The sequence below is a fragment of the Eulemur rufifrons genome, chromosome 2 (genome assembly GCF_041146395.1).
Source record: "Eulemur rufifrons isolate Redbay chromosome 2, OSU_ERuf_1, whole genome shotgun sequence".
In the NCBI taxonomy this organism is placed as follows: domain Eukaryota; kingdom Metazoa; phylum Chordata; class Mammalia; order Primates; family Lemuridae; genus Eulemur; species Eulemur rufifrons.
In genome coordinates this window covers 82087062-82113557 of record NC_090984.1, presented here as the reverse complement: position 1 = coordinate 82113557, position 26496 = coordinate 82087062, and the positions used below count along the sequence as shown (strand labels likewise).

At 41.9% G+C, this 26496-nt stretch overlaps 1 protein-coding gene across 24 annotated transcripts in view; it reads left to right on the top strand.

Annotated features, from left to right (window-relative positions):
- TRIM9 (tripartite motif containing 9) overlaps positions 1–25818 on the top strand; it is a 105260-nt gene extending 79442 nt beyond the window's left edge. For 3 of the 24 annotated variants that reach the window (XM_069464863.1, XM_069464820.1, XM_069464818.1), the window contains 7 exons: positions 2332–2470; positions 14983–15171; positions 17700–17741; positions 18152–18175; positions 19005–19308; positions 21560–21722; positions 23762–25818. In XM_069464863.1, the coding sequence (XP_069320964.1) occupies positions 2332–2470; positions 14983–15171; positions 17700–17741; positions 18152–18175; positions 19005–19308; positions 21560–21722; positions 23762–23824 (924 nt within the window). In that variant the 3' untranslated portion in view covers positions 23825–25818. Of the gene's footprint in view, positions 1–2331; positions 2541–14982; positions 15172–17699; positions 17742–18151; positions 18176–18611; positions 18789–19004; positions 19309–21559; positions 21723–23761 lie in introns of those variants that run through there. The other 21 variants (XM_069464874.1, XM_069464875.1, XM_069464873.1 and 18 more) reach the window with 16 other exon arrangements.
- The last annotated feature ends 678 nt before the right edge of the window (positions 25819–26496 follow it).

Sequence of the window (26496 nt, the reverse complement as noted above, 5' to 3'; positions counted from 1 at the left end):
TCTAAGAAGATTTTCTAGCAAACGTTTCCCCAGTTCTATGGTTTTTTTCCTCAGCTTTTCATTAGACAGAACTGGTGCCAGCAGATTATTAGCTCCTCAAAGCAAGGGGCCTCTAACCCCATTGAGAAGTTCATGATCCCCTCTAAAAGTAGGCTGGCCTAGCCTTTTGGTAAGACGTGGCCATGGTGCCTACAAGTTGATGATCCGTGTGTGGCTGCCTGTCTCTGTGTGACTGCTTCTGTCTCACACACACACAGCCCCATTTTCATCTAGCCTCTCCCTTGACCCCCATCTTGACTGTGAGCTCTGATGCCAGAACCTTCTGGGTACTGAGGCCAATCCCTGCACTGATGAAGATGGAGCCCCTGTCGACAAAGAACCCCAGGCCTCTGAGGATTAGGCTACCTTCTGGCCATCAATGACCAAACGTGGGTGACCAGCTTTTGAGAGCAAAGCCTGTCAAGACCTCCTTTTCTTGAATGTGTTTTTGATCTTCCACTAGGTTTAAATACTTGAGAGCAGGACCATGTCTTCTATAATTCTCAAGGACATAGGTTCTCTCTTTTGATACAGAAGCCTTATTTACATATATATTGATTTACTGGCATGACAGAACCAAGTTTCTTCCTTTCCAGGATAAGGGTCTCAGGTTCCATTTCAATTCATGTCTTTTGCACTGTGTGTATTTATGTGGGTGTCTGCACTTGTGTGTAAAAAATCCTGTCTGTCAGTTTCTCATCTCTTTGCCTTTTCTGCAACCCGTGGTTCTTGTTTTAGTACCTTTCTTTTCCCTTTGTTATTTTTTTTTCCTGGGAAAGTAATTCTCATGGTTTCCCCAACTTCTTCCTCCCAGTTGCTACCTGCCAGCAGTCGCGAAGATGCCTGAACATGGCCCCTTATCTTCCCATTTTGAGGTCCCCTGCTTCTCCTGCCTCCCCACCCAGATGCATGCTGACCCCCCCAAGTCTATCCCTCACCCAGACTTCCCTCTGCGAGTCAGGCCCGGATTTCCACCTGTGGCCTAAACATTTCCACTTCTACCTCCTGAAACTGCCTTAAACTGAACATGAATCAAAACAAACCCATCATTTTCTTTGAAAACATAGCTCTGTCTCTTCTATACCCCAGTTGTCCTTGCTTAGATATCAGACTCAGAATCTTAGCACCATCTGGCACCACCTTCCCCCTTGAGCCCCAGTAACATTAAAGAAGGATCCCTTCCAGTCAACCCAGGGCTCTCTCATCTGGTTCCTTCTCTTATTCCACAGGCTACTGTGAGAACACAGGACCACTCCACAAAGGTCCCAGCCCAAGGGTCCACTTGCACCTCTGTGCCTGCAGCTTTTCCTTGCCTTGCTACTGAAAGTATGGTCTCCCCCGCCAACCAGCATTGGCTTCACCTGGGAAGTTGTTAAAAATGCAAAATCTCAGCTCCTACCCCAGAAACCTACTGGATCAGAAACTGCATTTTAACAAGATCTTCATTCACATGCTCTTAAAGTTTGAGAAGCACTAAATGAGAGGGGATTTTGGTTACCACTGAAGTAGTAATGAACTGATGGGCAATCCAAGACCCCGGTCTTCTTAGTAACCCACTGGCGAGTTGTCATTTTAAGACTGAGCTTTAAATGCACATTATTTTTATTCATGACACCAGCATAATTTTGCAAAGTGTACAGCAGAAGAGGGAGGCAAATGCCTAACCTATGCTAAAGATGCGTTATGCCAGGATTTATTTTAAGTCTTTGAAATGTCATTCTTCCTCCCTCCCCCATCCCTCCCCACCCTGTACTGTAATGAAAACCTATACTCCTATGGCTTTGAGTTTAGTCTGTGTGACAGTTCCTGAAGGTATCAGTGAAGTTATAAATACAGCATAGAGACCACCCTCATTTTTTTTCAAACATTTTTTACAAACCACACTGGTGCATAAAGAGCTCAGTAGGTATAATATGCTGTATAAATGCCAAGTTAATATTAATAAGCATAATCCTAACCATAAGCACCCAGTTGTAACTTTTAAAGCCCTATCTGCTAATAACTACCATCCAGCAAGCTGCTGGGCCTGTGCTAAATACAAGGCACTATGCTAATCAATCTGTTCATGCAATCCTCACACGAACCTCATAAGGTGGGCCTTATTATCCCCATTTTACAGATTAGGAAACTGAGGCTAAAAAAGGTAAATTAAGCGGCCCAGTATCTTGCAGGATTCAAATCCAGATCAGACCGATGTCAAAGCTCTTGCTCCTAACCGCTCAGCAATGCTGCCTCCCCCACCCCTCACAGGGCCTCATGTTAAGTGATGTCCTCTTATTTGCTGCCCCTCAGGAAGTGTATGTGGGGAAGGAGACGATGTGCACCGTGGACGGGCTTCACTTCAATAGCACATACAATGCTCGAGTCAAGGCCTTCAACAAAACAGGAGTCAGCCCGTACAGCAAGACCCTGGTCCTCCAGACGTCCGAGGGTAAGGCCCTTCAGCAGTATCCCTCAGAGCGAGAACTGCGCGGCGTCTAAAATGGCTGACAAGCCCGGAGGTAACCCCACCACTTCCCACATTCCTGAAGTCTTTCCATGACTTGCTCTACATTCTGCATAGAGCCGCTCCGGCCTTTAGAGAGCCTGTGGTATGTGGATGTGAGCAAACCAAAGATTCCACATCGGCAGTTCAAATGGCTTGGGCCGTCGGGTTCCTTTGATAATGCTCTAAATAAGCTGCAGTTGAAGAAGCTGAAAAGTGAAGGCCTGAATGTGCCCCGGTGTGCGAGACGAGTGTATCTAGGCTCTAGAACAGGCTCCCATTCTCCACTAATACACATCATGTGCCCTTGTTGCCCAGATGGTTCTAAATTACTTTGTGGTGCTTGCTTGTTCCCGAGGGCAGGACCTAGGTTCTTTCCAGCTGTGGATTTTTATGACCGAATGTGTTTCAAATAGGTGTGGGGTGCTAGAGCTGTTCCCAGAGGGCCTATTAGCCACTCCCGGCTCAGCCAGCTTGGCCCACCTCCATTTCATGCCTAAAGCCCAGCCGCTGGCACCAGGACTGAGACTTCCTGTGGGCACCAAACAGGAAGAGACCAGCAACTCCACATTACCTGCCATTTTCATCTTTGCCAGTCCCTCTAGTCTGACTTAGGCTGCCTGGGGGTACTGTACAAGGTTAATCTCTACAAAACTTTTTTTGCTTCTTGGCTACATTTTAAATATTTTGGTCATCAAACACAAGTAATCCATCTCAGAAGCAAGGCTTGAATTGGATGGCCAAGTATAACCTCTGAGGCTTTTAACATTTTCATTTTAAAAGCAAGCGCAACACATGAAAAATTAAACCTACCAAGAGGCATTTGTGGCTAGTGCCAAAGCATTTTGAGAGCTTGGGGTGTCATTTTAATCATAAAAGTCACCCCGCTCCCATGGCATTCTCCATAATTTCCCTCTGCAAAACGAATTATGTTGATTTTGTTTAAGTTCAAGATGTTATCTAAAAGCACTGTCGTTGGCAGTTTTTCCTACTTCCCACAAACCTCAGCATATGCCAGTCACCCTAAAAATGGTTCACATGGTTAAAATCAAGCACAACTTCGAATCCCACAGCAAGGGTGAGAGGCCCCTAGCTGTGAAAACAGTGCTTTGGGGAGCAGTTGTAAGTGTGTGAGTGGTGCTAATCTAAGAGAAGGATTTGTTCTCTAGGTCATGTTGCCCACATGACCTATTCCCATGTAGAGTACAGTGATGTGGTTGGTAGTTAGAACTTCCCCCAGAATCATCATTTTAGCAACTTCTCTCTGGGATGACCTATCAGTTTGAGAGCAGTTGCCACTTTTCCCAAAATGCCGTGCTAAATGCTAAAGCCCTCCGAGAACTCTTCCTAGATGCAATGCAAAAGGCCTTTGCTGGTGATGGCCTCATTTCCCATGTGTGTACAGGTGGGCTGACTGAAGAGTGAAGTGCATGCCAGCAGAGCAGAGAGAAATTGCAGCAATGTTGCTAACACGTGTCATCAGACCTGCGGGAAAACTATTTCTATTCATAATACATCGTGGGAATCATACTATTCTGCTAAACTCAGTTATTAGCATAGCAGCCTGAGCACTTATGTCTCTCGTTTCATCCTGCAGGAGGATGTAGTTTCTCAGTTTCTTTTAATGTTCACAAGATTATGGTGTCTAATTTAATAAATTACAGGATTGGAACTGCGATCCTTGGTACCACAGTCACAGAACTGGGGGTCATTTTCTAGATGAAACAAACGGAACAAGTTCTCTTCCAACAAAGAAACTGTACTGTAGAAATTAATTTCCTCCATGAATTTTATATATTGTGTACAAATATAAGGTATGTATATGAATACAAAGAAAACCTATCATCATGTAGATATCAGTATTCTCTGTTACTGCACAGAAGTGATTTTCTCATGATGAAATAAAGTTCACACACATACTTTCTCCATAACTTTGGTTTGTTCTATTTGTTTCTCCCTCATTCTAATTCATTCAAACAGTGAGACAAGATTTAGAGAGCAAGAAAAAATATAGTGAATAGTTTATTTTTTAAAAAAGAAAAGCTTTGATCAATTTGTAATGATAGAGAAAGCCTATAGAATTAAATAATTATATCTTTTTTTGTTTTTTAGAAATCAGTGAGAAAAATGCTATTAACAGAGTTTTGATACATTCACTGCACCTACACTTTATTAATCTTGTTTCCTACAGTTCCTGGAAAGGTTTGCTTTAGAGATATTTTTTTTCTTGCTGGTATTGGGGGTGGTGGGGTGGTTCGTTTTGGCTTTTAAATATATTTCATATTCCTCTTAGCAAGAGTTAACCCCTTTCCAAAGTTCAAAACAAAAAATCTATATCACAGAGTGGTACAATTTCGTATGTGATAACAGATCTAACTTGGAAATCTAACATGCATTTAGTCTGAGGTTTAAATCACTAATCACTATACTGTGTGAACTGTCACAAAAACTTCTGCTGACCTAAAGGTAACAGGGAAGGTCAAATGTCTACATTATTATGAATTCTGAGTGTTTTTTTCTCAAAAGCAAATGTATCTATCATTTATTGAAAAATGCTTGATAAGTGTCCACTGTGTGCTACACTGTGGGTATAGAGTATTAAACAGATGTGACCCCTGCTGTCCTGGAGTTTACAGGCTAGACAGGCCTTAGAGAAATAAACATGTAAATAGTTACATACTTAAAATCATGACAAACACTGTGAAAAAAGGGAAGAGGATCAGCAGAAAATTATAATTTTTATAGGAGACTTGGTCAGGAAAATAATGAAAAACAATTTAATTCAGTGGAAATTATAAAGAATATGTTATTAAGAGAAAAGAAAAGGAGCAAGGTGTGGTGGCATGTGCCTATAGTCCCAGCTACTCAGGAGGCCAAAGACCAGCATGGGCAACACAGCAAGACCCCATCTCTAAAAAAAAAAAAAGAGAGAGAGGGAGGGAGGGAAGGAAAATGCATTATGATATGAATTCAAGTTTGGTTAGTTCCCTGAAAGCAAGTTCCTGGGGATGTATCTATGACAGCCATCAGAAAAGGCCAATCACAGATCTAAACTACCCTGACTTAAGAAATACAACAGTAATCAATGAAGAATTTTAATGAAATAAGGCCCCAAAACTTGGTTCTGTATATCTTTAAAGTAATTCATTTAATAGCTGTCATAGCTATGCCAGTCTTTGAAACTATCTGCAAAAGATTATCTGTTGAAAACCTTCTGTAACAAGGCCTTCTTAATCCATGGAGTTCTGAGGCTCATGCTATGTGTGTGAGACAGACTATACTGTAAAAAAAAAAAAAAAAAAAAAAAAAATTAGACAAGGCTGAGAACAGAATAGGGAATGTTCTGTTTATTTTTCTCTAGTTTCCCTCTTCCTATCTAAACAGACTGTGCCTTTTTTTTTTAATCTGGAAAGAACATGAAATAGAGCAAATGTAATATTTCTGGGTTTCAAATAACATACTGAGAATATTAACTGGCTGAAAAAGAAGGTCCTTTGACTGCCCTCATTCATGTCAGAGCCAGGCTTGCCTCAGGCAGTCTTCCCCGCAGAGACGGAGCTACTGCCCACCGTCCCTCAGGGGAGTCAGAACACAGGGAGCCGCAACCTCTACATAGAAAACACTCTATAACACAAATCTTCGTGCAAAAAGATTCTTTTCCTTGGACAGATTCTTAGAAGTGAAATTACTGGACCAAAGAGGATGAACCTATTTAAGGCCCAGGATCTATGTTTCCAAATTGCTTTCCAAATAGATCTTTACACCAGGAATGTATGAACCACTCCAATTTATTATATCACCTTAATTCTACTTTTTAGAGTTTAATTTTGACTAAAGAGCAGCCTTTTCTAAAAACAAAAATATTTCCAAAGCAGTTTTTTAAATTTATATTTTCATAGAAGTAATATTCTGATTGTTTTACATCTAATAACTGCATGCAATAAGTTACAACATATGGCAGGGAAAATGAACATGATCTAAAGGTGGGGCGGTGGGGAGTGAGGTGTGGGGACACGTCCCAGAGAAGGGAGAGAGGTTGAGATCCAGACATGGAGTAACTGTATGCGAGGCAAAAACTTCAGAAATCTGCCTTGAGCTGACCACAGAAAGGAAAACTTAGTCATTCAAAACATTAATTGAGCACCTCAAGTATGTCAGGTACCAGGCTGGGCACAGCCCCTGCCCTAGAACTTACAGGCTGTACTCCTCCTTCCTAAACTGCATGGCACCTTACTCAGATCACCTCTCTAGAACTAAGATATCCACCCTACAATCTAGATTACCATCTTAAAACCAGGAAGTAAGAACAATGACTTCTGATTGGCAAGAAAACACACACACACACACACACACACACACACACACAATGTCCAGGTGTAGAAGCTCCTGTACTGTCCTCAGAGCAGAACCGTTGGTCTCACTCAGTTCTCATTTACTCTTAGTTTACCCACAATTCCACTGATCTCACTGACCCTTTTGCTAAGACCACAACAGACTAAAAGCATCACATCAGAAGAGAGAACAGAGGAATTGTTATAGAAGTGAGTTGAGGCTGTTGGCAGCATTAAACAAGGAAGGAACAGGAAAAACTAAGAAAAGACCACCCCCCCCAAAAAAAAATTCAAAAGACAGCATTCATGGCAAATGTTCTGAGTAAGAAAGTCAGAAATCTTGAAGATGAAAGCTGCCAACTAAAAAAAAAAAGAATGTCGGAAAGTATATAATACATTTTAGGAAGATTTCCCTCTAAAAGGTGTAAAAGTCAGTATATTCTCTGGAATCCTTGGAATTTCTCTGTGGTATTGGGTATATCTCAGAGAGTTTTATGGAATCACAGTATGAAATAAGTCAAAAACCTAATATGATATTTCTCACTTGTGTCAAGCTGCTGAGAACTTTCTTCATTATTCATCAAGATTCTGTGAAAACTAACAGCAACCTGAAAGCCAGGAAATATTTCTAGGATACTAAAATCCAGTGGAGGAATTATGTAAAAACTACCCATTCCATGTCTCACTAGAAGGGCCTGCAGACAAAAAACAGAGATTTTTTTTTTTTTTTTTTTTTCTGTTCACCCTAGAACAGTTATAGACTCCACCTCTTTGCCCAGGGCTGATGTCTGAACCTCTCCCCTGTTCCGTTGCTGCACCATTCTCACATTCTAGATTTCTCCTATGTATTCGTTTTCTACTGCTTCTATAACAAATTATCACAAACTTTGTGGCTTAAAACAACACAAATTTGTCACCTTACGGTTCTCAAGGTCAGAATCTTCAATGGGTTTCATTGGGTTAAAAGTAAGGTGTCAGCAGGACTGTGTTCTTTCAGGTGAGAATTTGTTTTCTTGCCTTTTCCAGCTTCTAGAAGCCACCTACATTCCTTGACTTACGACACCTTCCTCTGTCTTAAAAGCCAGCAACATAGCATCTTCCAGTCTATTTCTGACTGTCCCTTCCTGCCTTCCTCTTATAAGGACCCTTGTGATTGCCTTGGGCCCTCTCGGATAATCCGGGAGACTCTCTTCATCTCAAGATCCTTCATTTAACCATGTCTGCAAAGTCCCTTTTGCCGTGTAAGGCAGCATATTCACCAGTTCTAGGGATTAGGATGTGGGCATTTTTGAACGGGCCATTGTCCTGTCTACCACACTCTATAAGTATTATTATTATTATCATCCTACTTTACATGTGGAAAACTGAGCTTCTGAGATCTTAAGTAACATGTCAGACCCAGCATGTCGAGCCTTCCGTGCCCAGCACCATCTGCTGTGGTGCCAACGTTAGAAAAGTGCTATTTGCACTCGACCCAAAGGAGAGAAAGAGGAGGAAAACCATCCTAAGTCTGTCTGCTAGGTGTCTGGAAACATCTTGTCAGAATGATGCAGCCTGTGTAGCTGTCTCATGTGCTCAGCCAGAAACCCCAGCCAGAAATAAGACTTTAGTATTTTCAAATAGTCATGTCAGAGTGTTGTTGAAAAGAATAGCATTCCTGCTTTAAGAAGGGGATGTGCAAGTAGCTCTCATTTCCACCATAATATTCAAGTCCCTCCTCATATCCTATGTCCTTTTCCATGTCTCTGTGTTTCCTCCAGCTCCCTCTCACCCCAGGTGAGCTGCTCATGTAGACAGGCCCTTCCCCAGTTGCTACCAGTGGATGTCACCAGTGATGATATGTCACTGCCTGGGAAAGAAAGGGAAAGTCAGAGCCACATCCTTGAGGCCCTTGAAAGCCACTACCAAATGACGTCTAGCACTCGGAGCCCTGCTTGGGCTCCGTGGAGCTCTCAAGCATCCTAAGTTGAAGGTCCTGGTAGCCATCTACCCAACATTGTTCAGGATTATTTTATCTAATGACAATAAATGGGGTGGATTCTTGAAATTACATCTTGGAAATTGCTTTCTAAAAAGTGGGCATAGACAGTGCTATTCATAAGGATTGAAATCTCTTTTTCCCTCATTAGCCTCCCAGCATCCCACTGCCCCTTCCAGTGTGGTAGCTCCTTCTTCCAGGCACCAAAGGACACTGCCCAGAAAAGATTACATGGTGCAGGCAGAATACAGACTTAGGCTTCCATTTGTCTGAATGCCAGATGGCCTCAGATGCATCTGTCCAGAGTCTCTCTGCAGATATTTCATAGGGATTTCAGTCTAGCATAAGCACTGTACTTTTAAACCCTGAAGCACTGAGACCCTCAGAGAAGTTGTAACCTTATAAGGGAAAAAGAACCTCTCAGAAGAACAACTACAGGGAACAACTCAGCCCACCTACCCCTGAGGCCAAACTTCCAAAGGGGGACAGTCCTTAACCACCATAGTCCACTGAACTACCCTATTTAGAGGACAAAAGATTCATCCTCAATAAGTTCAGGGTGACTTAGGTCATCTGCACAAACCTTGGTCACCCCTGAGAACACTGAGTGTGCTTCAAAGCCTGTAGCACAAACCTGATCTTTTGTACATTTCCAGGTCTCAAAGAGCTGCAGTAGCCTTGTCAGCCCCAAATTTTATCCACCAGGAATTGATCCTAAGTCTCTATCCTGTCCTTCCACAGCTGGTAGTGATAGCTGGTAGTGTCCCTTATCCTCTCTGGACTTCAATTTGCTTAGCTCTAACACTGTGAACTTAGAACAGATGACCTCTAAGTTCTTTACAGTTAGTACTTTTGTGGCTTTTCTCTTCAAAATTACTGTTGAAAGCTGCTTCAGAAAATGCTATGGAAGTGACATTAGATGTCCCCTACCTCCTCCAAGGGTCTTAATGGGTCTTAACCTTTCGCCTATGATACTGAAAATTCAACACTAATAGAAAATAGTTGATAAAGGATCCTATAAGGAAAAGTATATGATCCACTGCAGATGTTTTTTCTATGCCTCTACTTTGCTTTTCCCGACCCAGAATATCTTGGCCTCTCCAAAAATAATTAGAAGAATATACATTTCCAGGATGAAATCCTCAAGGTAGGAAAATCATAGCTGACCAAATTTACAAAATCCAAGGTGAGAGGCATAATGATAGGTTTCAGACCCCAGGAAAGAGAGATTCTCTGTTCCTTTTAATTTTGACACTATGCATGATATCCCAGGGAATTTCTGGAATTTTTCTATAGGACTGAATTGGATCCAGAGCCCTGTTTTTGGTTCTGGGGAGTGTGCTCTGCAGTTGACACTCTGGGGAGCAGGTTAGTCCTTTAGAATCTTCGTGTATCTCTTTAAAATATAGGAATTTCCCGTTTTTCTGATGATACTTCCTTACAAATAATGCCATAGCAATCTAAATTGGAGAGCAGGGCTTGGCCATGAAGTATGCAGCCATCCTAGGGTGGCAAGGGCTGTTTCATTCTTTTAAAAGGAGGTTTTCAAAACATTTGTTCTTCATTTCTTAACTGCAATTAATGCCACACTTAAGAAAGCTTAAAATACCACCTCTTGTTATAAATTATGTACCAGTCGAGCATAATTGTGACTTTGGCTGCTTATTAGATCATTTAAGAAAACTCAGCCTCCTTCCTCATTCATTTCTTTGTCTCTTTTAAAATCTTCCCCAAAAAAGCAGATTATTTTACAGCTGGTTTCTAGTTGAAGTGAAACTCGTCTTTTATACTGCTCCTGCAATTCTTAGTGACATATCTGGCTTTCCTGTACTCTAAAACACACCCATCTTGTTGGACCAGGGCTCAAGGGCTGCTTAAGTTAGGAATTTGTTCACAACCAGACAGGAGGACAACCAGGACTTCTAGCATGACACAAAGGAAGCTGGATTAGTATACACTGTCATAGGGAACCACTGTCAGTTTACTTTTCCTCTTTGATTTCCAAAAATAACACCTCAAAGACTATACTTTGCATTTTCAAAATATTCGGCAACATCTACAAAAATCTCTAGTACTCTATATATGGAATCAATCAAGAAATTCCACTCCTAGAAATATAAAAACCAATCAATAATGTATGACACAGATTTTCTCTAAATTATTATTTTTCTTATGGTCAGCTCTCCTGCCAACTTCGTGTTTCCCAACTGCTCAATTTTAATACAATGTCTGGCACACAATAGGTGTTCAATTATTGTTAACTAATGAAAAATGTAAAGAAATATATAATGGCCCAGTAGGAGTACACCACCTAAATATTCTTTTTTTCTCCTTGAACCCAAAAGCCAGTCAATAATACAAATGGTCTCCAGCCAGTCTTTACTTTGGCAATTTTTGATTGCTTTTCTCAAGCAGAGGCCTCTGCCACTATCTAACCCCCAGCTCCAGAATCCAGCCAATCCCAGGTGGGAAGGGAAAGAAGTCCAGGAAAGAGCAAGAGGAAAATAAGGGTCATTGACAGAGTTGACAGAAAACACGTCTTGACGCATTGCTGTTATAAACACAGTTCCATCCTAGAGTCATAGTTATGCCTGGAGTTAGCACCTTCAGCCACTGACATACTATTTTCCATTGCTCTTTCCTGCTAAGCTGCTTTCACTCAGCAAAGCTCTTCAACCAGACAGGACCAGTGCATATGATGAAACATGATGAGGTATTAAAAATCTCTTAAGGAGCTACTTGTCTTTCACTAATGATCTATAAGTTAAACATTAATAATTATCATCATCCTGAACATTAGCTGTGACCTAAACAATAGCTTTGTATCACGTATTCTAAAGAAAAAAATGATAACCTCATTCCTCTTTGTCTTGACTAATAGAACATTAATGGCTAAGAAGCCTTCTCCATATCTCAATAGTTGTATTTCGAGGGGGAGATGAGGAAATGGTATGTACACCTTCCTGCATCCCATGAGTATAATACAGAACACACACTTGCATAGTTTTGTGTACATTCCATGTGAGTTAAGTCTGATTTGGTTAAACCAGGGCCTGGCAATACTGTTCTCAATATTGTCATACTGTTTTTGACTCATGCCTTTGAACATGTGCAGAGGGGCATGACCAGGACAGTGAAGGATTTGAAATCTATACATAGAGAAATGGTCAGAAATAGACTCTCTTTAGCTCAGAAAAGGGAAGATTTAAAATGGATTGTTGGCTAGACTCAAATACTTGAAGAACTAGTGATCTGTTCCCTGTGGCCCCAGAAGGTGATGCTACAGTGGGTGAGAAGAGTTCCCAACGAGGTACGTCCAGACCAATATAAGCAAGAACTACAAACTGGAGGGAGCTGCCTGGAAGTCCCCAGGGGACTTCAAAGGGAAGCTTGATGATTGCTTCTCTGATGTTATTCAGTTAAATGTCTTCCCTTTAAGTCTCCTGAAATCTAAGATAATATGAAATGGCATAGATGACTTATAGGCAACTGACCACTGTGTGCCCATGGGGAAGGGAATAAAGGGAGAATTGCTTGTTTATTTGGGCTGGGATCAGGTGGAAAGTGTTCTCTGTCTCTCTCTCTCGTAATTCATTTGGAAAGTTCTCATGGCAAGGTAGGAATGTTTTTTTTGTTTTTTGTTTTTTGTTTTCTTTTTAGGAGCTGCCTAGAGAAAATGCGGTAAGAGCCCAGCTGGTAGGGATGGGAGGACCTAGGTGGGGGAAAAAAAACCCTCAAAACCAAAAATGGAATCGTTCAATAACATGTATATGAGATAAGCTTGCCTGAGTAGAGGGTATAGTTCAAGGGAGAGAGGAGTCAAGGGAAATTGGGTCCTCAATACACCATGGATCCACATGAAAAGACAGGAAAAACATTAACCACTTTAGGGTCAAGTTCTTAATCCCATGAATAGCCGTAGCTACCCTCAATCCCCACCTCACCAAGGGGTGCCATCACCAACTCTAAGTTCTTCTTGGTGCTGAGAATAGAAAAGGTGAGTATGACTCATAGTGGAACTGGATACACTCCGCAAGGTCTGTACCCAGTACACATTCTTCACTGGTGTTCAGATCATTGCCTGGGGGTTCAATACTCTGAAATTCATCTTAACATACATGTCCTGTCCCTTAACTTTTAAAGTATCAAGTATCTTCAATATAATGAATTGTCACGCTTGGAGAAAAATGCATTTCCAAGCAAATTCTTTTTAACAAAAAATCTTTTACTGACATAAATATAGTTGTAAATGCCCTCTCTCCCTACGATAAGCCCATGTCAGTTTGTGGGGGCACTGTGTTATTGTGTTTCAAATCTTTCATTACACTAAAGGGCTAATTTCCCGTTAAGATGATAACACAATTTTTGGTTTATTATGTCTGAACAAAGAAATGATCATACCATATCAAGCCATCCAAACCATACAAAGTTTAGGTACAAGAAAACTTGGGCCGAGGACAGTGGCTTATGCCTGTAATCTTAGCACTCCAGGAGACCAAGGTGGGAGGATCACTTGAGGCCAGGAGTTCAAGACCAGCCTGGGCAATGTAGTGAGACCCCCATCTCCAAAAAAAATAGACAAATTAGCGAGGCATGGTGGCTAATGCCTCAGGAGGCTGAGGCAGGAGGATGGATCTAGCCCAGGAGTTTGAGGTGGCAGTGAGCTATGATAATGCCACTGCACTCTAGCCAGGGCAAAAGAGCAAGATCCTCTCTCAAAATAAATAAATAAAATGAAAGAAAGAAAAATTGAATGTATTATTCTTGGGAACACAAAGTCTTAACTCCATGAATAGCAATTCCTTTTCTCTGAGATAGGGTTTGTACTTTCCTTTAAAAAAAAAAAAAAAATAATAATAATCTTCCCCCAGAGACAAAATCTAAAGCCTGAAAAGCTAACTTCAATATTGTAAGTTCAGAAATGAAAATGAGGCTGACTCTTGGCAGTATTAAATTAAAACTTGCCACTGCCCCTGTTCTGAGCTCTTCAAATAGAATCCTATTCTGCACACACACACTCCAGTTATTTTTGCCTGAATGTGCACAGAGTGGCATTTTGATAGGAGAAGGGTGTGCTCAACAAAGAAGAGCTGCTAACAGACTTAAACCAGAAATATATTCACAGGAACACCTCAGGCCACCAAAAGTATTTTTTCAACGAGACGAAATCTCCTTGGTGGTTTTGGATATGGAATATTACCTTCCTGCCATCTGTATTTCCTAAATTATTACTATTAAGCTGAATTTCTAAAAGGCTTCAATGGGGGAAAGATCCATCTCCAACCGGACCACACCACTGCATAGAGCCAACTACTGTTTGACAAAAGGAAAAGGAGTGATTTGAGTAATTTAGAGAAACTCATTCACAAGCCCTTTTGTAAAACCAGATTAAGTAATTGATAATCCCTTACTCTGATATAATAATGGTCTTCATAGCAGACCTTACTATCTGAAAAGAAACAAAGACACTTTGTTACCAGTGCACCTCAACACTGCCCACTATCCAACTATTAGAGAACCAAAGATGGCCAAATGATGTCCCTAGAGTCTAATCATTATTCAGAAACAAAGGTAAGGCTCCCTCCCTGAGGATTTGTCCAGCCCTATCTTCTTTGGGCCACATGCTTCCTCTCCTAATGAAAGATCATGCCTTAAATGTGCCCGTAGAGAAAATCATACCATACACCTAGCAATGCATCAGGAACAGATGCAACATCTCCTACATAGAAACCCTGTAAGAGGCCATTGTTGAATAGATAGTAACATCCAGGATAGCTGAAAGGGGTAAAATATTAATTTCCTCTCAGCCATCATGGGTAAAATTGACCTCGAAAGTTACTAAATTCAAGTCTAAAAATATTTCATTTAATTAAAAGGAAACCTTTCAAAATCATTTTCCTACTCCTAAAAATTGGGGGGAAATGAAAACAATTGCCTGTGATGTTGGCGGTATCCTCTGGTCTTGGGTCCTGACCTGCCAAGAATTCCCTCCCAGCCCCCAGGCACATCGGTGTTGTAGATGCCTGTAGGTGGCACCCTGTGGAAAGATGAGGCTTTGTATAAATGCATTGTTAAGGCAGGTCTTGGGGAACCGTGCACCAGCAGGTAGCAGATTTCTGATCTCTAGTTTGCATTGATCTTACATTTAGACACAGATTCAGAAGAACAGACCCTCCCTTTTCCAGTGCCTTCGGAAAGATTGCCGCTTCGTAGAATGAGTCCTTTCTCCTCCACCCTTAATCTACAACCCAGCTTCCCGGGGAGATCCTACTTTGATTACCGATCCTCACCCCACCAGCTGAGCTTGCATTCCTCTTTGCAGTCTCTCAATGCACCGGGTGAGCTGAGCTCCTCAGACCTTTCCTCTTGATCTCTGTGCCTTGAAGGCAGCTTTGAAATTCGTGTTTTGTTCTCGCTGTTCATGTGCTGTGGTACAGGGGATGAGCTAGTCTCTGTGTCTGTGGCCTGCTTCCAGTATGAGGAGCATTTGGATGATGGAGCTCTGTGGCATTCCTGTTTGTGTGGTGTAAGGAGCAACCATGGAGCTGTGGTCTATGTGTAATGGTATTGGAAAGTGATGAGTGAAGTTGTTCTTTTTGCACAAGCTGGTACCACCGTGGATAATTCGCTCTGTCATCACATGCAGTGGCACGGCACGGCACAGGCACTGGCTGGGTGGAGGCCATGGCAGTAATTTGGAGGTTTGCAGCCCTTCTGTATCCAGGAAACCAGCTGTGTCTGGGAGACTGGATCAGTGCATCCAGCCTGGAGTGGTCTGATTAAACATAGACTCAAGAGATCTTTATTGACAAAATAAAAGTAAAAACATACCAACAGCAGAATATATCCTATTCTACAAAGCAGGCAAACCAGAGAGCAAAAAGTAAAAGCATTTTCTGCAAGAGCCTGTGCTCACTGGTAGGACAGTCGGGCTCATGGCGGAGTGTTTTTCTAGCTAAGGGGAGGGACCACTGCTAGCCGAATTAGAAACCTTAACTCCTAACGCCCAAAGATCCAAGCAATCAGAAAGTCTGGCCTCCTGGAAGTTTTCCAAGCCAAGCCTGTTGTGACAGGGTTTACAGCTGACTTCAAGGAAGCTAAACTTGTGCTAACTTTGCAGTGAACCCTGTCTAGAAAATTAAAATCCTAAAATATCTAAGATGCAGACCTATTTGATCTCTTCAGGACTATATTGTAATCATGGATACACATGATGCACATTTCACATTTCCAGAGGTTTCTTTTGCTCTTTATTTTATCCTTTTTGCTCATCCCATATCCTGGAATGAAGAAGGCCACAGCATGACAGTGCAAAAAGGATGCAGGGACTTCAAGCTCTCTTTAAAATGACATTTTTCTTTGTGCTTTTATGTTTCTTATTGTTTTTCTGTGCACTAGCTTTCCAACATGCTTTGTTATGAAACTCTTTTCCCTTGTGTCTAATGTACTGAAATACTGTTATAGTCTTTGTAATGTATATTGTCTCAAGAATAAAATGAAATGTGGGTTTTGGAATATTTGATGGGTGTATTCAACAGCATTGTTCTAGTTGTATCGTTGAATCTTAAATATATGACAGTGTGTTTAAAGTAGTGTAAAAAGATTTCAGAATATTTGTTTTGAAAAACAATTTGCAAGAGGCATGATTCATTTAAAAATTTTAAAAGCCCTATTCGGATTCTACAAATTTCTTTGAAAAGCTGGATGTGAGGGTCAGTTTTAAAACTCTGGTGTTCCACATTCACTGTGCTTTAACCTATGGATAGAAATTGAAGTGACAACCGATAGAAATTAAACATAAAAATCAGCCACGAGTTGGCAGAAACTGATTCTTTTGCATGTGAATTCAAACCCAACTAGTAAATAAACTAACCACAAGTAAGGTCATAATCTTTAAATTTTGATTTTACCCCAGTCCCTTTTTATGGTAAGTTGCTTTTTTTAATTCTTGCAAAATTCTTTTGAGTCAGTGCATTATCCTTCATGTGTTTTAGAAATTAGCATATGAGGGCCTTACTAAATTGAAAAAAAATTAAATGATTTTTTTCTTTATCTCTTAGTGCTTGTCAAAACCACGTTTTCTAGATCAGCCCCCAACGCCTCTGGAAATTGTAGATCACAGAGCTTTGAACTTTTTAAGGCTAGGCAGCCTTCCTTCCTCCACCCATGTAGCTTCTCCTGGGGTGGGGCAGACCTGCTCCTGGGGGCACACAGACCTTAGGGAAGGGAAGAAAAGTTCCACAGGTGATTCCAATTATCTCTGAGCCCACACCCTTTCCCTCAGGTGAGAAGGATTGAGGTAGTAAAACAATCTAGGAGAGGGGGTAATTTTACTACATTCAAATTGGCATTCTTAATGATATCAGGTGTATTTATTAACATCTGATTACATTACACATTTAGTTATATATGTTTTCTTTATGTTGGGCTCAAGTCACAGCAAAGACCTTTCGGCATAACCAGAGTTAGAAGTGCATACAACAGCAATACAGAGTTTTATCACGATCCAGTGATTTCTCCATTTCCATTGGGTAAATTTTTCTCAGTTTTAAAAGTCAGCTTTCTTAATATGGAAACTTTAGAGGAAAAGATTGAACTGAGAATGATGATAAAAACTTATGCTGCAGATTTTAGAATCCATTGGAGGAGGATTTATGAAATGGTAAAAAGATGCGCTTTTCATTTTGAAAAAGCAGAGAAGCAATTTTTACCCAGCAAAGTAAACTAACAATCAAAAGGGCTTCGTTTTTTCATGAATCAGGCCTCTGGTGACTGTATTCAGCTGGTGCTTTTTAAAGTGTGTACAAATAATTTTTATCAACCTGGTTGTTGTTTCATAGCTTTGATGTGTAGTATCTCTTTATAGGATGCAATTTTGAGACACAATCTGCACCTTACTCTCAATTAGGCAAGTATACCTGTTGTAATTGTTATCTTTTTGTGTGATTGGTATGCTCAATTTACTTCACAAAATAAATGGCAGCAGCTTATTTTCTGTCAATAAAATTGTCTAATTGTCATTCTAACCCCATTATAACACTTTCTCAAGTTCTTAGAAAAATAGAAACGTCTGTATCTTTTAAGGTTATACCTCAGAGCTTACTTTTTCCCCAGTTTTCCTATCCACCAATGCAAAGCACTCTTTATAAGCACTAAATGTGGGTAAGGGTAGAAGTCAGAGCGACTGTTGTAGTGTATGTGGCATTTTAAATGAAGCCCTTTTGAGTACTAGTCTATCACAAGAGACATGTTTTCTTATCCATGTCAATTCTGCTTCCTGTCTCTCTCCCCCATGCCTTTCACTTGGAATGACAACAGTTGACATTAAAAAGCTGTTGGCAGGTATGGAATAACCTTATTCTGTTACAAATAGCAAAGACCACAGTGCATGTGAGGTGGCTCACAGGTTCAATAAATCAGCAGTTACATCTCTCAAGTGTATTATTTGCAGGTGGCATTTAGAACTTGGGGCATAACAGTGTGTGCAAAGACATCGTTCTATCTGCACCTAATGTCCAAAATACCTACTGCTTCAGCAAAATATCTTACATGTTAGTTTTAGGAGTAACACACAAAACTGTGCTTTTAAGTTATGAACTTAACTTACGTCCTACGTCCAAGTCACACTCATAAAAATTAGTTTATGTTGCTTATAGTTTCGAAGCTTGTGAGCTTTCACTAGAGCTGAGGAACTTTTCAGAGCGACTAGATTTTAGCACTTCTGCCGAAGGGATACTTCCTGATTTCACTCCGTGTGTTTTATCCCTCCTCCATCTAGGACTCTAGCTCCTAGCCTCCCCGCCTCAGGGGTTACACAGGCATCTTAGCACATCCCCTCTCCCTTTATGTCTCTGGTGCACTGTCCTGCCAGTCACCAGGTGAAGGGACTTGCACCTTCCAAAATCGATGCCACTTCACTCCCGGATCACCTGGTTGGGAGTGCAGTCTGAGCCAGGTAACCCCTGCTGAATCGGTCGTGTGTCCTCCGTCTGCTTCCGGTGCAGAGAGTACCAACTCCCAGGACGTGCCCTTGTCTGCTGTGGCCCTGGACGCCTCCTTCCCGCATGGCAGCATGAAAACACTACACAACGCTCCTTACCCGCCCAGGAGTGTGTGACGATGCTGAGCCTCTGGGGTCTGTCTTAATAACCCGATTCCCTTCTGTTCCCAGTGGCCTGGTTTGCTTTCGACCCTGGCTCAGCGCACTCAGACATCATCTTCTCCAATGACAACCTGACGGTCACCTGCAGTAGCTATGACGACCGGGTGGTGCTGGGGAAGACTGGCTTCTCCAAGGGCGTCCACTACTGGGAGTTAACGGTAGACCGCTATGACAACCACCCGGATCCTGCCTTTGGCGTGGCTCGCATCGACGTGATGAAGGATGTGATGTTAGGAAAGGACGACAAAGCTTGGGCAATGTATGTGGACAATAACCGGAGCTGGTTCATGCACAACAACTCGCACACCAACAGGTACCCTGCAGCCCCCGAACCAAGCCTTCTTCACGTTGGCTTCTGGTCAGGAGTGACGGCCCGGTTCAGAGACCCATCGTTAATACATAGACAACATTAAGGAAGTCAGGCAGGTGGTCTTGAGCAAGTAGCACAAGTGCTCTATTGCTCTTAGGTGCGTCCCTCCTGGTGGTTTACTTTTTGCATAAAGATAGAAATGTGAGCACTTGCCCAGGCCCTTCCTTGCTGTATTCTGCCCATGGCTGGAAACTGAGAGATCTCATGCATATCCATTAGAGGAAAGCAATCCGAGGTTCTAAAACCCAAACCTACAACTTTCCAGAAAAGTGCCTTTGGACTTATTACTTCATTTTTCTGAACCTCAGTTTCCAAATCTTTCCAAATTCATGTAGTAATATTTTTCCACGCAAGCGTGTTCTGAAGATTAAATGACATATGTGAAAATGCCTCACATTGAAGGCACCTGAAAACAGAGAAGCCATTGTTCTTCTCATTATGATTCATTAAATCTTATGGATGCCAACCTGGATAGCTTCACACTTGAAGGACTCTCTTATTGTCATATGAACTGAGAGCACCCCATTGCCGAGGAAAGAGAATATAATAATCTCCTTAAGGGTTTCCTCTACCACCAAAATACAGACAATTAGAATTTAACACATACTATAATTTTTTCCCTGGATTTCCTTTTTCATTTAGTTGTGTTCTCATCTTCAAGTATATTTTTCACAAATGTCCTAGGCAGAGAAGTGTCTATCTTGGATCCTGGTCCACTTTATTCTCAAAGTTCCCCAAAATACACTTTCATTGATGTCTATAAAAAAAAAATGCAGTTGTGTTCAATCAGCTGAAAGGGAAAGCAAGCCAGGACTCCGCCATTTCAGCTGTTTCCGTATGCTCATCACCGACCCTCTCTAGCCTCCGAGGGCCTCCTGTTCTCTTCGATATTTTCTGTACATTCTCCATCCAGGTGTGTATTTTTCGCTGTCACTTGAAGTGAACACACACACCATTTCAACTTGATATCAAATCCTACAGGATGTAGATAAGCACTTACCTTCAGTGATTGACATCTTGGGGAACTCTCTGTCACTAGATTCCTGATGCCATCACCCACATACCACACTTACCTTTTCCCTTTTAGCGTCTTTATTTTGGAGTGAAGGAGGGAATAATAACACAACCATCACGTTATGCAGTGAAACACATTTTTAAAGCTGAACACATCTGCTTGCATGCCGACTGCATGTCACTTGTGCTGTCATTGTTAAAGCTGTGAATTAACAAGATGCAATTTGTAAACCTGTCTTTTAATGACTGTACAATCTGTATCCTGCATGCGAGAGGAAACGAATGACACTTTCTGTGCTCTGCTGAGATGAGGATGAAGTTCAATATTGCTAGATCTCAAAAAGGAAAGACAAATCTGATTATCCATGTTTTAATGGTATTTTGCAAAATCATCAACTGAAGCATAAGACACAGTTCTTTGTAAAACGACATTTGCATTCGGTATCCTTAAAATCACTACATATCCTATAGTATAATTATTTCACTTTGCAGGGAAGAACCCTCTTCTTTGATGTCATTTTAAAGAGAGACTCTAACTTCTTAATTCCAGTGCAGCATGCCAAAAAATAACCATCTTTCTGGAATGAGTTTTTCTATTTAATGGGTAACATAAGGCCCAAACTCTTAATTTCTCATGCATATGTTTTAGGTTCAACCTAAGTGCTTCTTTATTTTGACTTTCAAATTAAGTCATTCTGTATTTAATGATGTTTAATTCACACCCTTTGTGCAAAGTGTGCAACATTCCTACAGTCAGAGCTCGGATAGCCCAAAGGCTATTTTCTCCCCTGGTCCTTACTGTTTAGTTTCCCACTGCGACTCGGTGGTAGAGATCCTATACGAATGAGTTCACTCTCAGCAACAGCAGAGCAACCCGTGCATTCTCCACAGGGGCCCATATCTCCTCCAAGGGAGTGAAAATTGGGAGCGGGGGGCAAAATATCTTACTCTTTATGTATATAAAATGCAGATATACAAACAGTACGTTACCAGGCATACAGTATATCTGTGACATTACAATTTTATCTGAAAGGGGTGGAAAGGGAAAAAATGTTTAAAAAGCTTGGAGGGGGGCAATAATTACAAACAGGTTTGCAAAACGCTGGTTTAACCATACAGAAAAAAGAGCTTCTAGAATGACAACAAGCAAGTGAAACCCGATTTTTTTCTTTTCCCACAGAACTGAGGGAGGGATCACAAAAGGGGCCACCGTTGGGGTCCTCCTCGACTTCAATAGGAAAACCTTGACATTTTTTATCAACGATGAGCAGCAAGGCCCCATAGCATTTGAGAACGTGGAGGGCATGTTCTTCCCCGCAGTCAGCCTGAACAGGAACGTGCAGGTAAGCGCCGCACCCCAGCCTGTGAAACGGCTTCCGCTGACCGCTGCGTCCAAGGCAGCCCACGGGCGTTAAATCAAGCTGACGGTGTGAGGCCCAGACTCAGACAAGGAGGAAGGGAGGAGAGAAAGGGAGCCACGGTGACAGCTGGTACGGTTCCCTTCTTTCTTTGGACACAGTCTAGTTAACAGCACGTGAGAAACTGGAATTCTGTTCATGGTTTGCTAATGACCCTCCCTCTAGCTCTAGTTTCATCCCTAAGTAGAAAGGAAAGCCTTTAGTCAACTGCCATGAAAACAAATGAAATGACTTACACAAAGCTCCAGGAGTGCCTGAGAAGAAGTGAAGGTGTAAGATCGAAATGATAGTATTGTATCGCTCTCAGAAAATTTGAGCATCTTCTCTGCACTCTTGTTCAGCTCTGTTAGATGGGAAGGGGTAGAAAAGATAGTCTCTACCTACAAGTTAGTTACTTGTGATTTATCGTGGATATAAAACGACAGATTCTTCTCATTCATTCATTCAACAAATATCTATTGAATGCCTTTAACATGCCAGGCACTATTGTAATTTGGGATGTATCAGTGGAGGAAAAAAAACAGATAATCTTACCATCATAGAGCTTACGTCCTAATTACAGGAGACAGACAGTAAACATTAAGCACCATTACTACATTAATTATGTAGTATGTCAGAAGGTGGTTGGTACCATGGGGAAAAGACCAAGGGTAGGGCAAGAGGGCCAGGAGTGCTGGGGATGGGGAGGGCAGTTGCAGTCTTGAATAGGATGGGCAGTGTACACAGGCCTTATTGCAGCCACAGGTGAACTGAGCCTTAAAGACGGGGAGGAAGGGAGCTGTGCAGAAGTTTCCGGGCAGAAGGAACAGCCTATGCAAAGTTTCTAAGGCATGAGGGGCCTCGCATGGGCAAGGAAGGGTGAAGTCAGGGGGCTAGGGTAGGGGGTGGGTAATCAGAGCCCTGCTAGCCACTGTTAGGACTTAGATTTCACTTCCCTCCTGTGCTGGGCCTCTCATTAACCACTGTGAGCCTCATTCAGCAGGTAGTTGCCTTAAGATAGGGCTCGAGAATCAAAACACTGCAGATGACTTTTGCCCTATCCAGAACCACAGTCTTGGAAGCTATTAAAAATATATATATTGTTATCTATCAACATGTGCAATAACAGTAATTGCAACCCAGTGACGCCTGCTCTTCACTCTTCCTGCAAGTAGATGGGGTTTCCTGGGAGGCTGGAATCTAATCTTTCAGACTTCAGCCTCTACATTAGGTGAAAAGAAAAGAAAAAAAACATGATTGCCATAGAAATTAATCTCAGAAAAATTGCATTCAACGTTTCCACAATTTAGCCATTTCCCTTTCAAAGACTATTGTACTAGATGCTCTTCTGGGACTTTCAGGACATTCTGAGTATCTGTGGATAAAGACTTGGGCAGGGGCAGATAGGGACGAGACGGGGGAAATGACAGCACTGCGTGAAATGGTTCTAGTCTTGTCCACGCAGCTGTCCATGGAGGTCTGAGGTTGAACAGAAATTGGTGAAAGCATAAGTGCCGTGTTTCTTCATCGCTGGCAATCATCTGTGCAACCCAGAAAGAAAGGCTTGCCCTAGTTGGAATAACTAGGAGGCAAGTAATAAGGGGAGGGCTGTCTCTGCTAATCTGTTCTCTGTCCATGGCTTTGGCAGAGGTCACGGCGGTGTGGCCAGCAGGTGTCCCTACCTGCAAATCAATGCCTGTGTCTTCAGTCGTAAGGAACACAATCTCCCCCGAATCCTTTAAAAGAGGCAAGTGGCTGAGAACCATATAATCAAGTGTCACCATGATTTGGGAGCCCACCATGGTGGCCAGGCTCTTACCACAGGCAGAATTCTGCTAGAATCCTCTTTAATGTCTGCTAGCATAGATGTTAAAGAGAAGTGTGCAGATCCCTTTGTGAGTTAGGAACATACCCACTGTGTGCTGTGTTTGGGGGCTGGGGGGGGATACGGAGTTCCTCGCAGGACTCACAGTCTCGTTCCCCAGGTGACGCTTCACACCGGGCTCCCAGTCCCCGACTTCTACTCCAGCAGAGCGTCAATAGCCTAAGGATGTGCCCTGGAGGTGCCAGCTGCCTGTTCCTACCTCCGCCTGGGAGCCCCAGCAAGGGGCTCAGCCAGCTGCGGTGGGAGGCAGAGCTGGCAGAGAGGGCGGAGGAGGAGAGAAAAGCTGGTCCTCTACCGTCGTCACACCCACAGCTTTGCCCCCTTTCCTTCCGAGCCCTCCTCTGCTGTCACGCCTGCGTCCACTTCCACGTCCAGCAATTCTAACCAACAGAGGACCGAGACCGCCCACCACGTCACTTCCTTCCCACTCCCAGATTTTGCTTTTATTTAACTTAATTTTTTATGTAGGTGACTTATCTTTTGTTTCTTTTCTGATCAGGTTATTGGTGACTTACTGAACTGTCACTGCCAAGAGAAAATTCTCTTGCTAACTTTTTTCTTAAGCTTTCTGGCAAACAGCAAAGTTATAGGAGGAGGTAATGAGCTGAACTTGGAGCTTGCAGCTCACCTCCTAGAATGTTCTTGCCCTGTTCCTCCCATGCAGTGTCAGCTCTGCATAGCTACTCTTTGGGAGGTGGGCAGAGTGAATCTAGTATTGAGAAGTTTTACTACCACTGAAGCACAAAACTATCAGCTACACAGGTTCACGGCAGGGTAGGATCATTAGGATGGTTCTATAATTCAGACAAGCCAGAAACCCTGGCCACTGTATAAATGCGAAAGTCTCTAGACATAGGCAAACCAGGGGACGTAATGATTTGGTTCATTTATTTAATACAAGCTTTTAGCTGAGAACCTACCAGGACCAGGCACTGTTCTAGACACTAGAACACTGTGTTCTAGACACTGTGGGGAAACAGTGGTGAACAGACAGGCATAGTCTCTGCCCTTCTGGAGTTTATATTCTAGTAGGAGAACGAAGCAAAAAGAAAATAATTACAAATTGTTATAGGTAGTAGAAAGGAAATAGGCAAGGGTCAAAGAGGCTCTTTGCAAGATCTTTCAGGTTTCCTATTATAGAATGATGCTAAAAACCCACACATTCTGGCCATAGCACCAGAACTGTACCAACTCAATGCCTTTTCAACTGCGCTACTTTAATTATGGAACCTGCTGCCCACATCACAGAGCCCTTCTTTGGTAGAAATCATGTCAGCATTCTTATTTGTTAATGCTGCAATGATACTAAGCCTTAAAAACACACGGTTAGAGGTCAGAGGACCCGTTCTCGGTAACGGGGGATAGTGAGTTGCAGTCCACAGCGTCCACATTCTCAGGATAAACATGCTTATCTCCGTATAGACTGTGCCTGTTACAAATGGAAAATCCATCCACTCTGCTGCCAGTCACAGCCTGACTTTCTGGAGTGGTCCACATGATGGTTGGGAAAACATGGACATGTATGTCATTACCATGACTGATAGAGTAATAACACATATGGCTTCTATGTAGAGATCGACTTACAGAAGTTACGCTTCAGATTCTTCAGTTTGACATGAAGTTTTAGGAAAGGTAGGACCTGGAAAGAAGGTCTTATTAGTTGTCTAAATATTTTCCAGTGAGCCAAGACATTGACCATGAAAAAACAAGAATAACACATAGAAGAGATAGGATGGGAAAGCTAACAAATTAAAGTTTTGGCAAAAAGTAATACATGTAAATAGCTAATTGATTTACTTTTGTTCTTTATTTAGATTATTTCTATCAGTTACAATCAGTTTTTCTAGTTAGGTGTACCTAATTTATTGAATGGGTGCTATCCTGTTTATGTCTATTTTGGTTTTTCTTGGCTACAGGCAAACTCTGTTGCAGGGCAACACCAGTTTGATATTTGATTTACTCTCCAATGAGACTCGATGGCTGGGCCGCTGTAGACTCACAGTTACTCTTGTTCTTTATTAAATTCATCCTGCTAATTAGATTTCTAGTGACTTGTAACATGTAGTTTACACTGAATTGCAATTATAGATGCATACAGCTACTGTACTAGAAAAATTGTCATTTCGGGTGTGCCAATAAATGATTTTTATGAGCGAACAAAATGTCTCTTTAGAATTTTAGTTATTACCTATTTGGGGCGACAATTCACCTTTGCCAGAGCAATATTTCTTCAGCAAAGTGTAACTGGAAAGTCGCCCATGAGCTTTTGCAAGCCGTGGTCTTCGTGAGTTTCCTTCGGAACATGGCACTGTCTCCTGGTTTTACTTATCTCCTCAACCCTAATTCGATGTGAAATTTCCATAGTTTAGATGCTTTAGGGTCTGCCCCCAAGCATTGAGGCCTTATTTAAGCCACAAACATGTACTAGAAAATATAGTTTCACTTTTTCAAACCTGGATCCTTTAACATTTCTTTGAATGGTTCAACAAGACAGTTGTTTTAAAATAATTACCACATTATTGATCTCCCTAACATTATTATTAGCCTTTTAAAAGAAACTGTGTTTTTTGGTTTTTTTTTTTTTTTTTTTTGAGACAGAGTGTCGCTTTGTTGCCCAGGCTAGAGTGAGTGCCGTGGCGTCAACCTAGCTCACAGCAACCTCAAACGCCTGGGCTTAAGCAATCCTACTGCCTCAGCCTCCCGAGTAGCTGGGACTACAGGCATGTGCCACCATGCCCGGCTAATTTTTTTTTCTATATATATTTTAGTTGGCCAGATAATTTCTTTCTATTTTTAGTAGAGACGAGGTCTCGCTCATTGCTCAGGCTGGTCTCG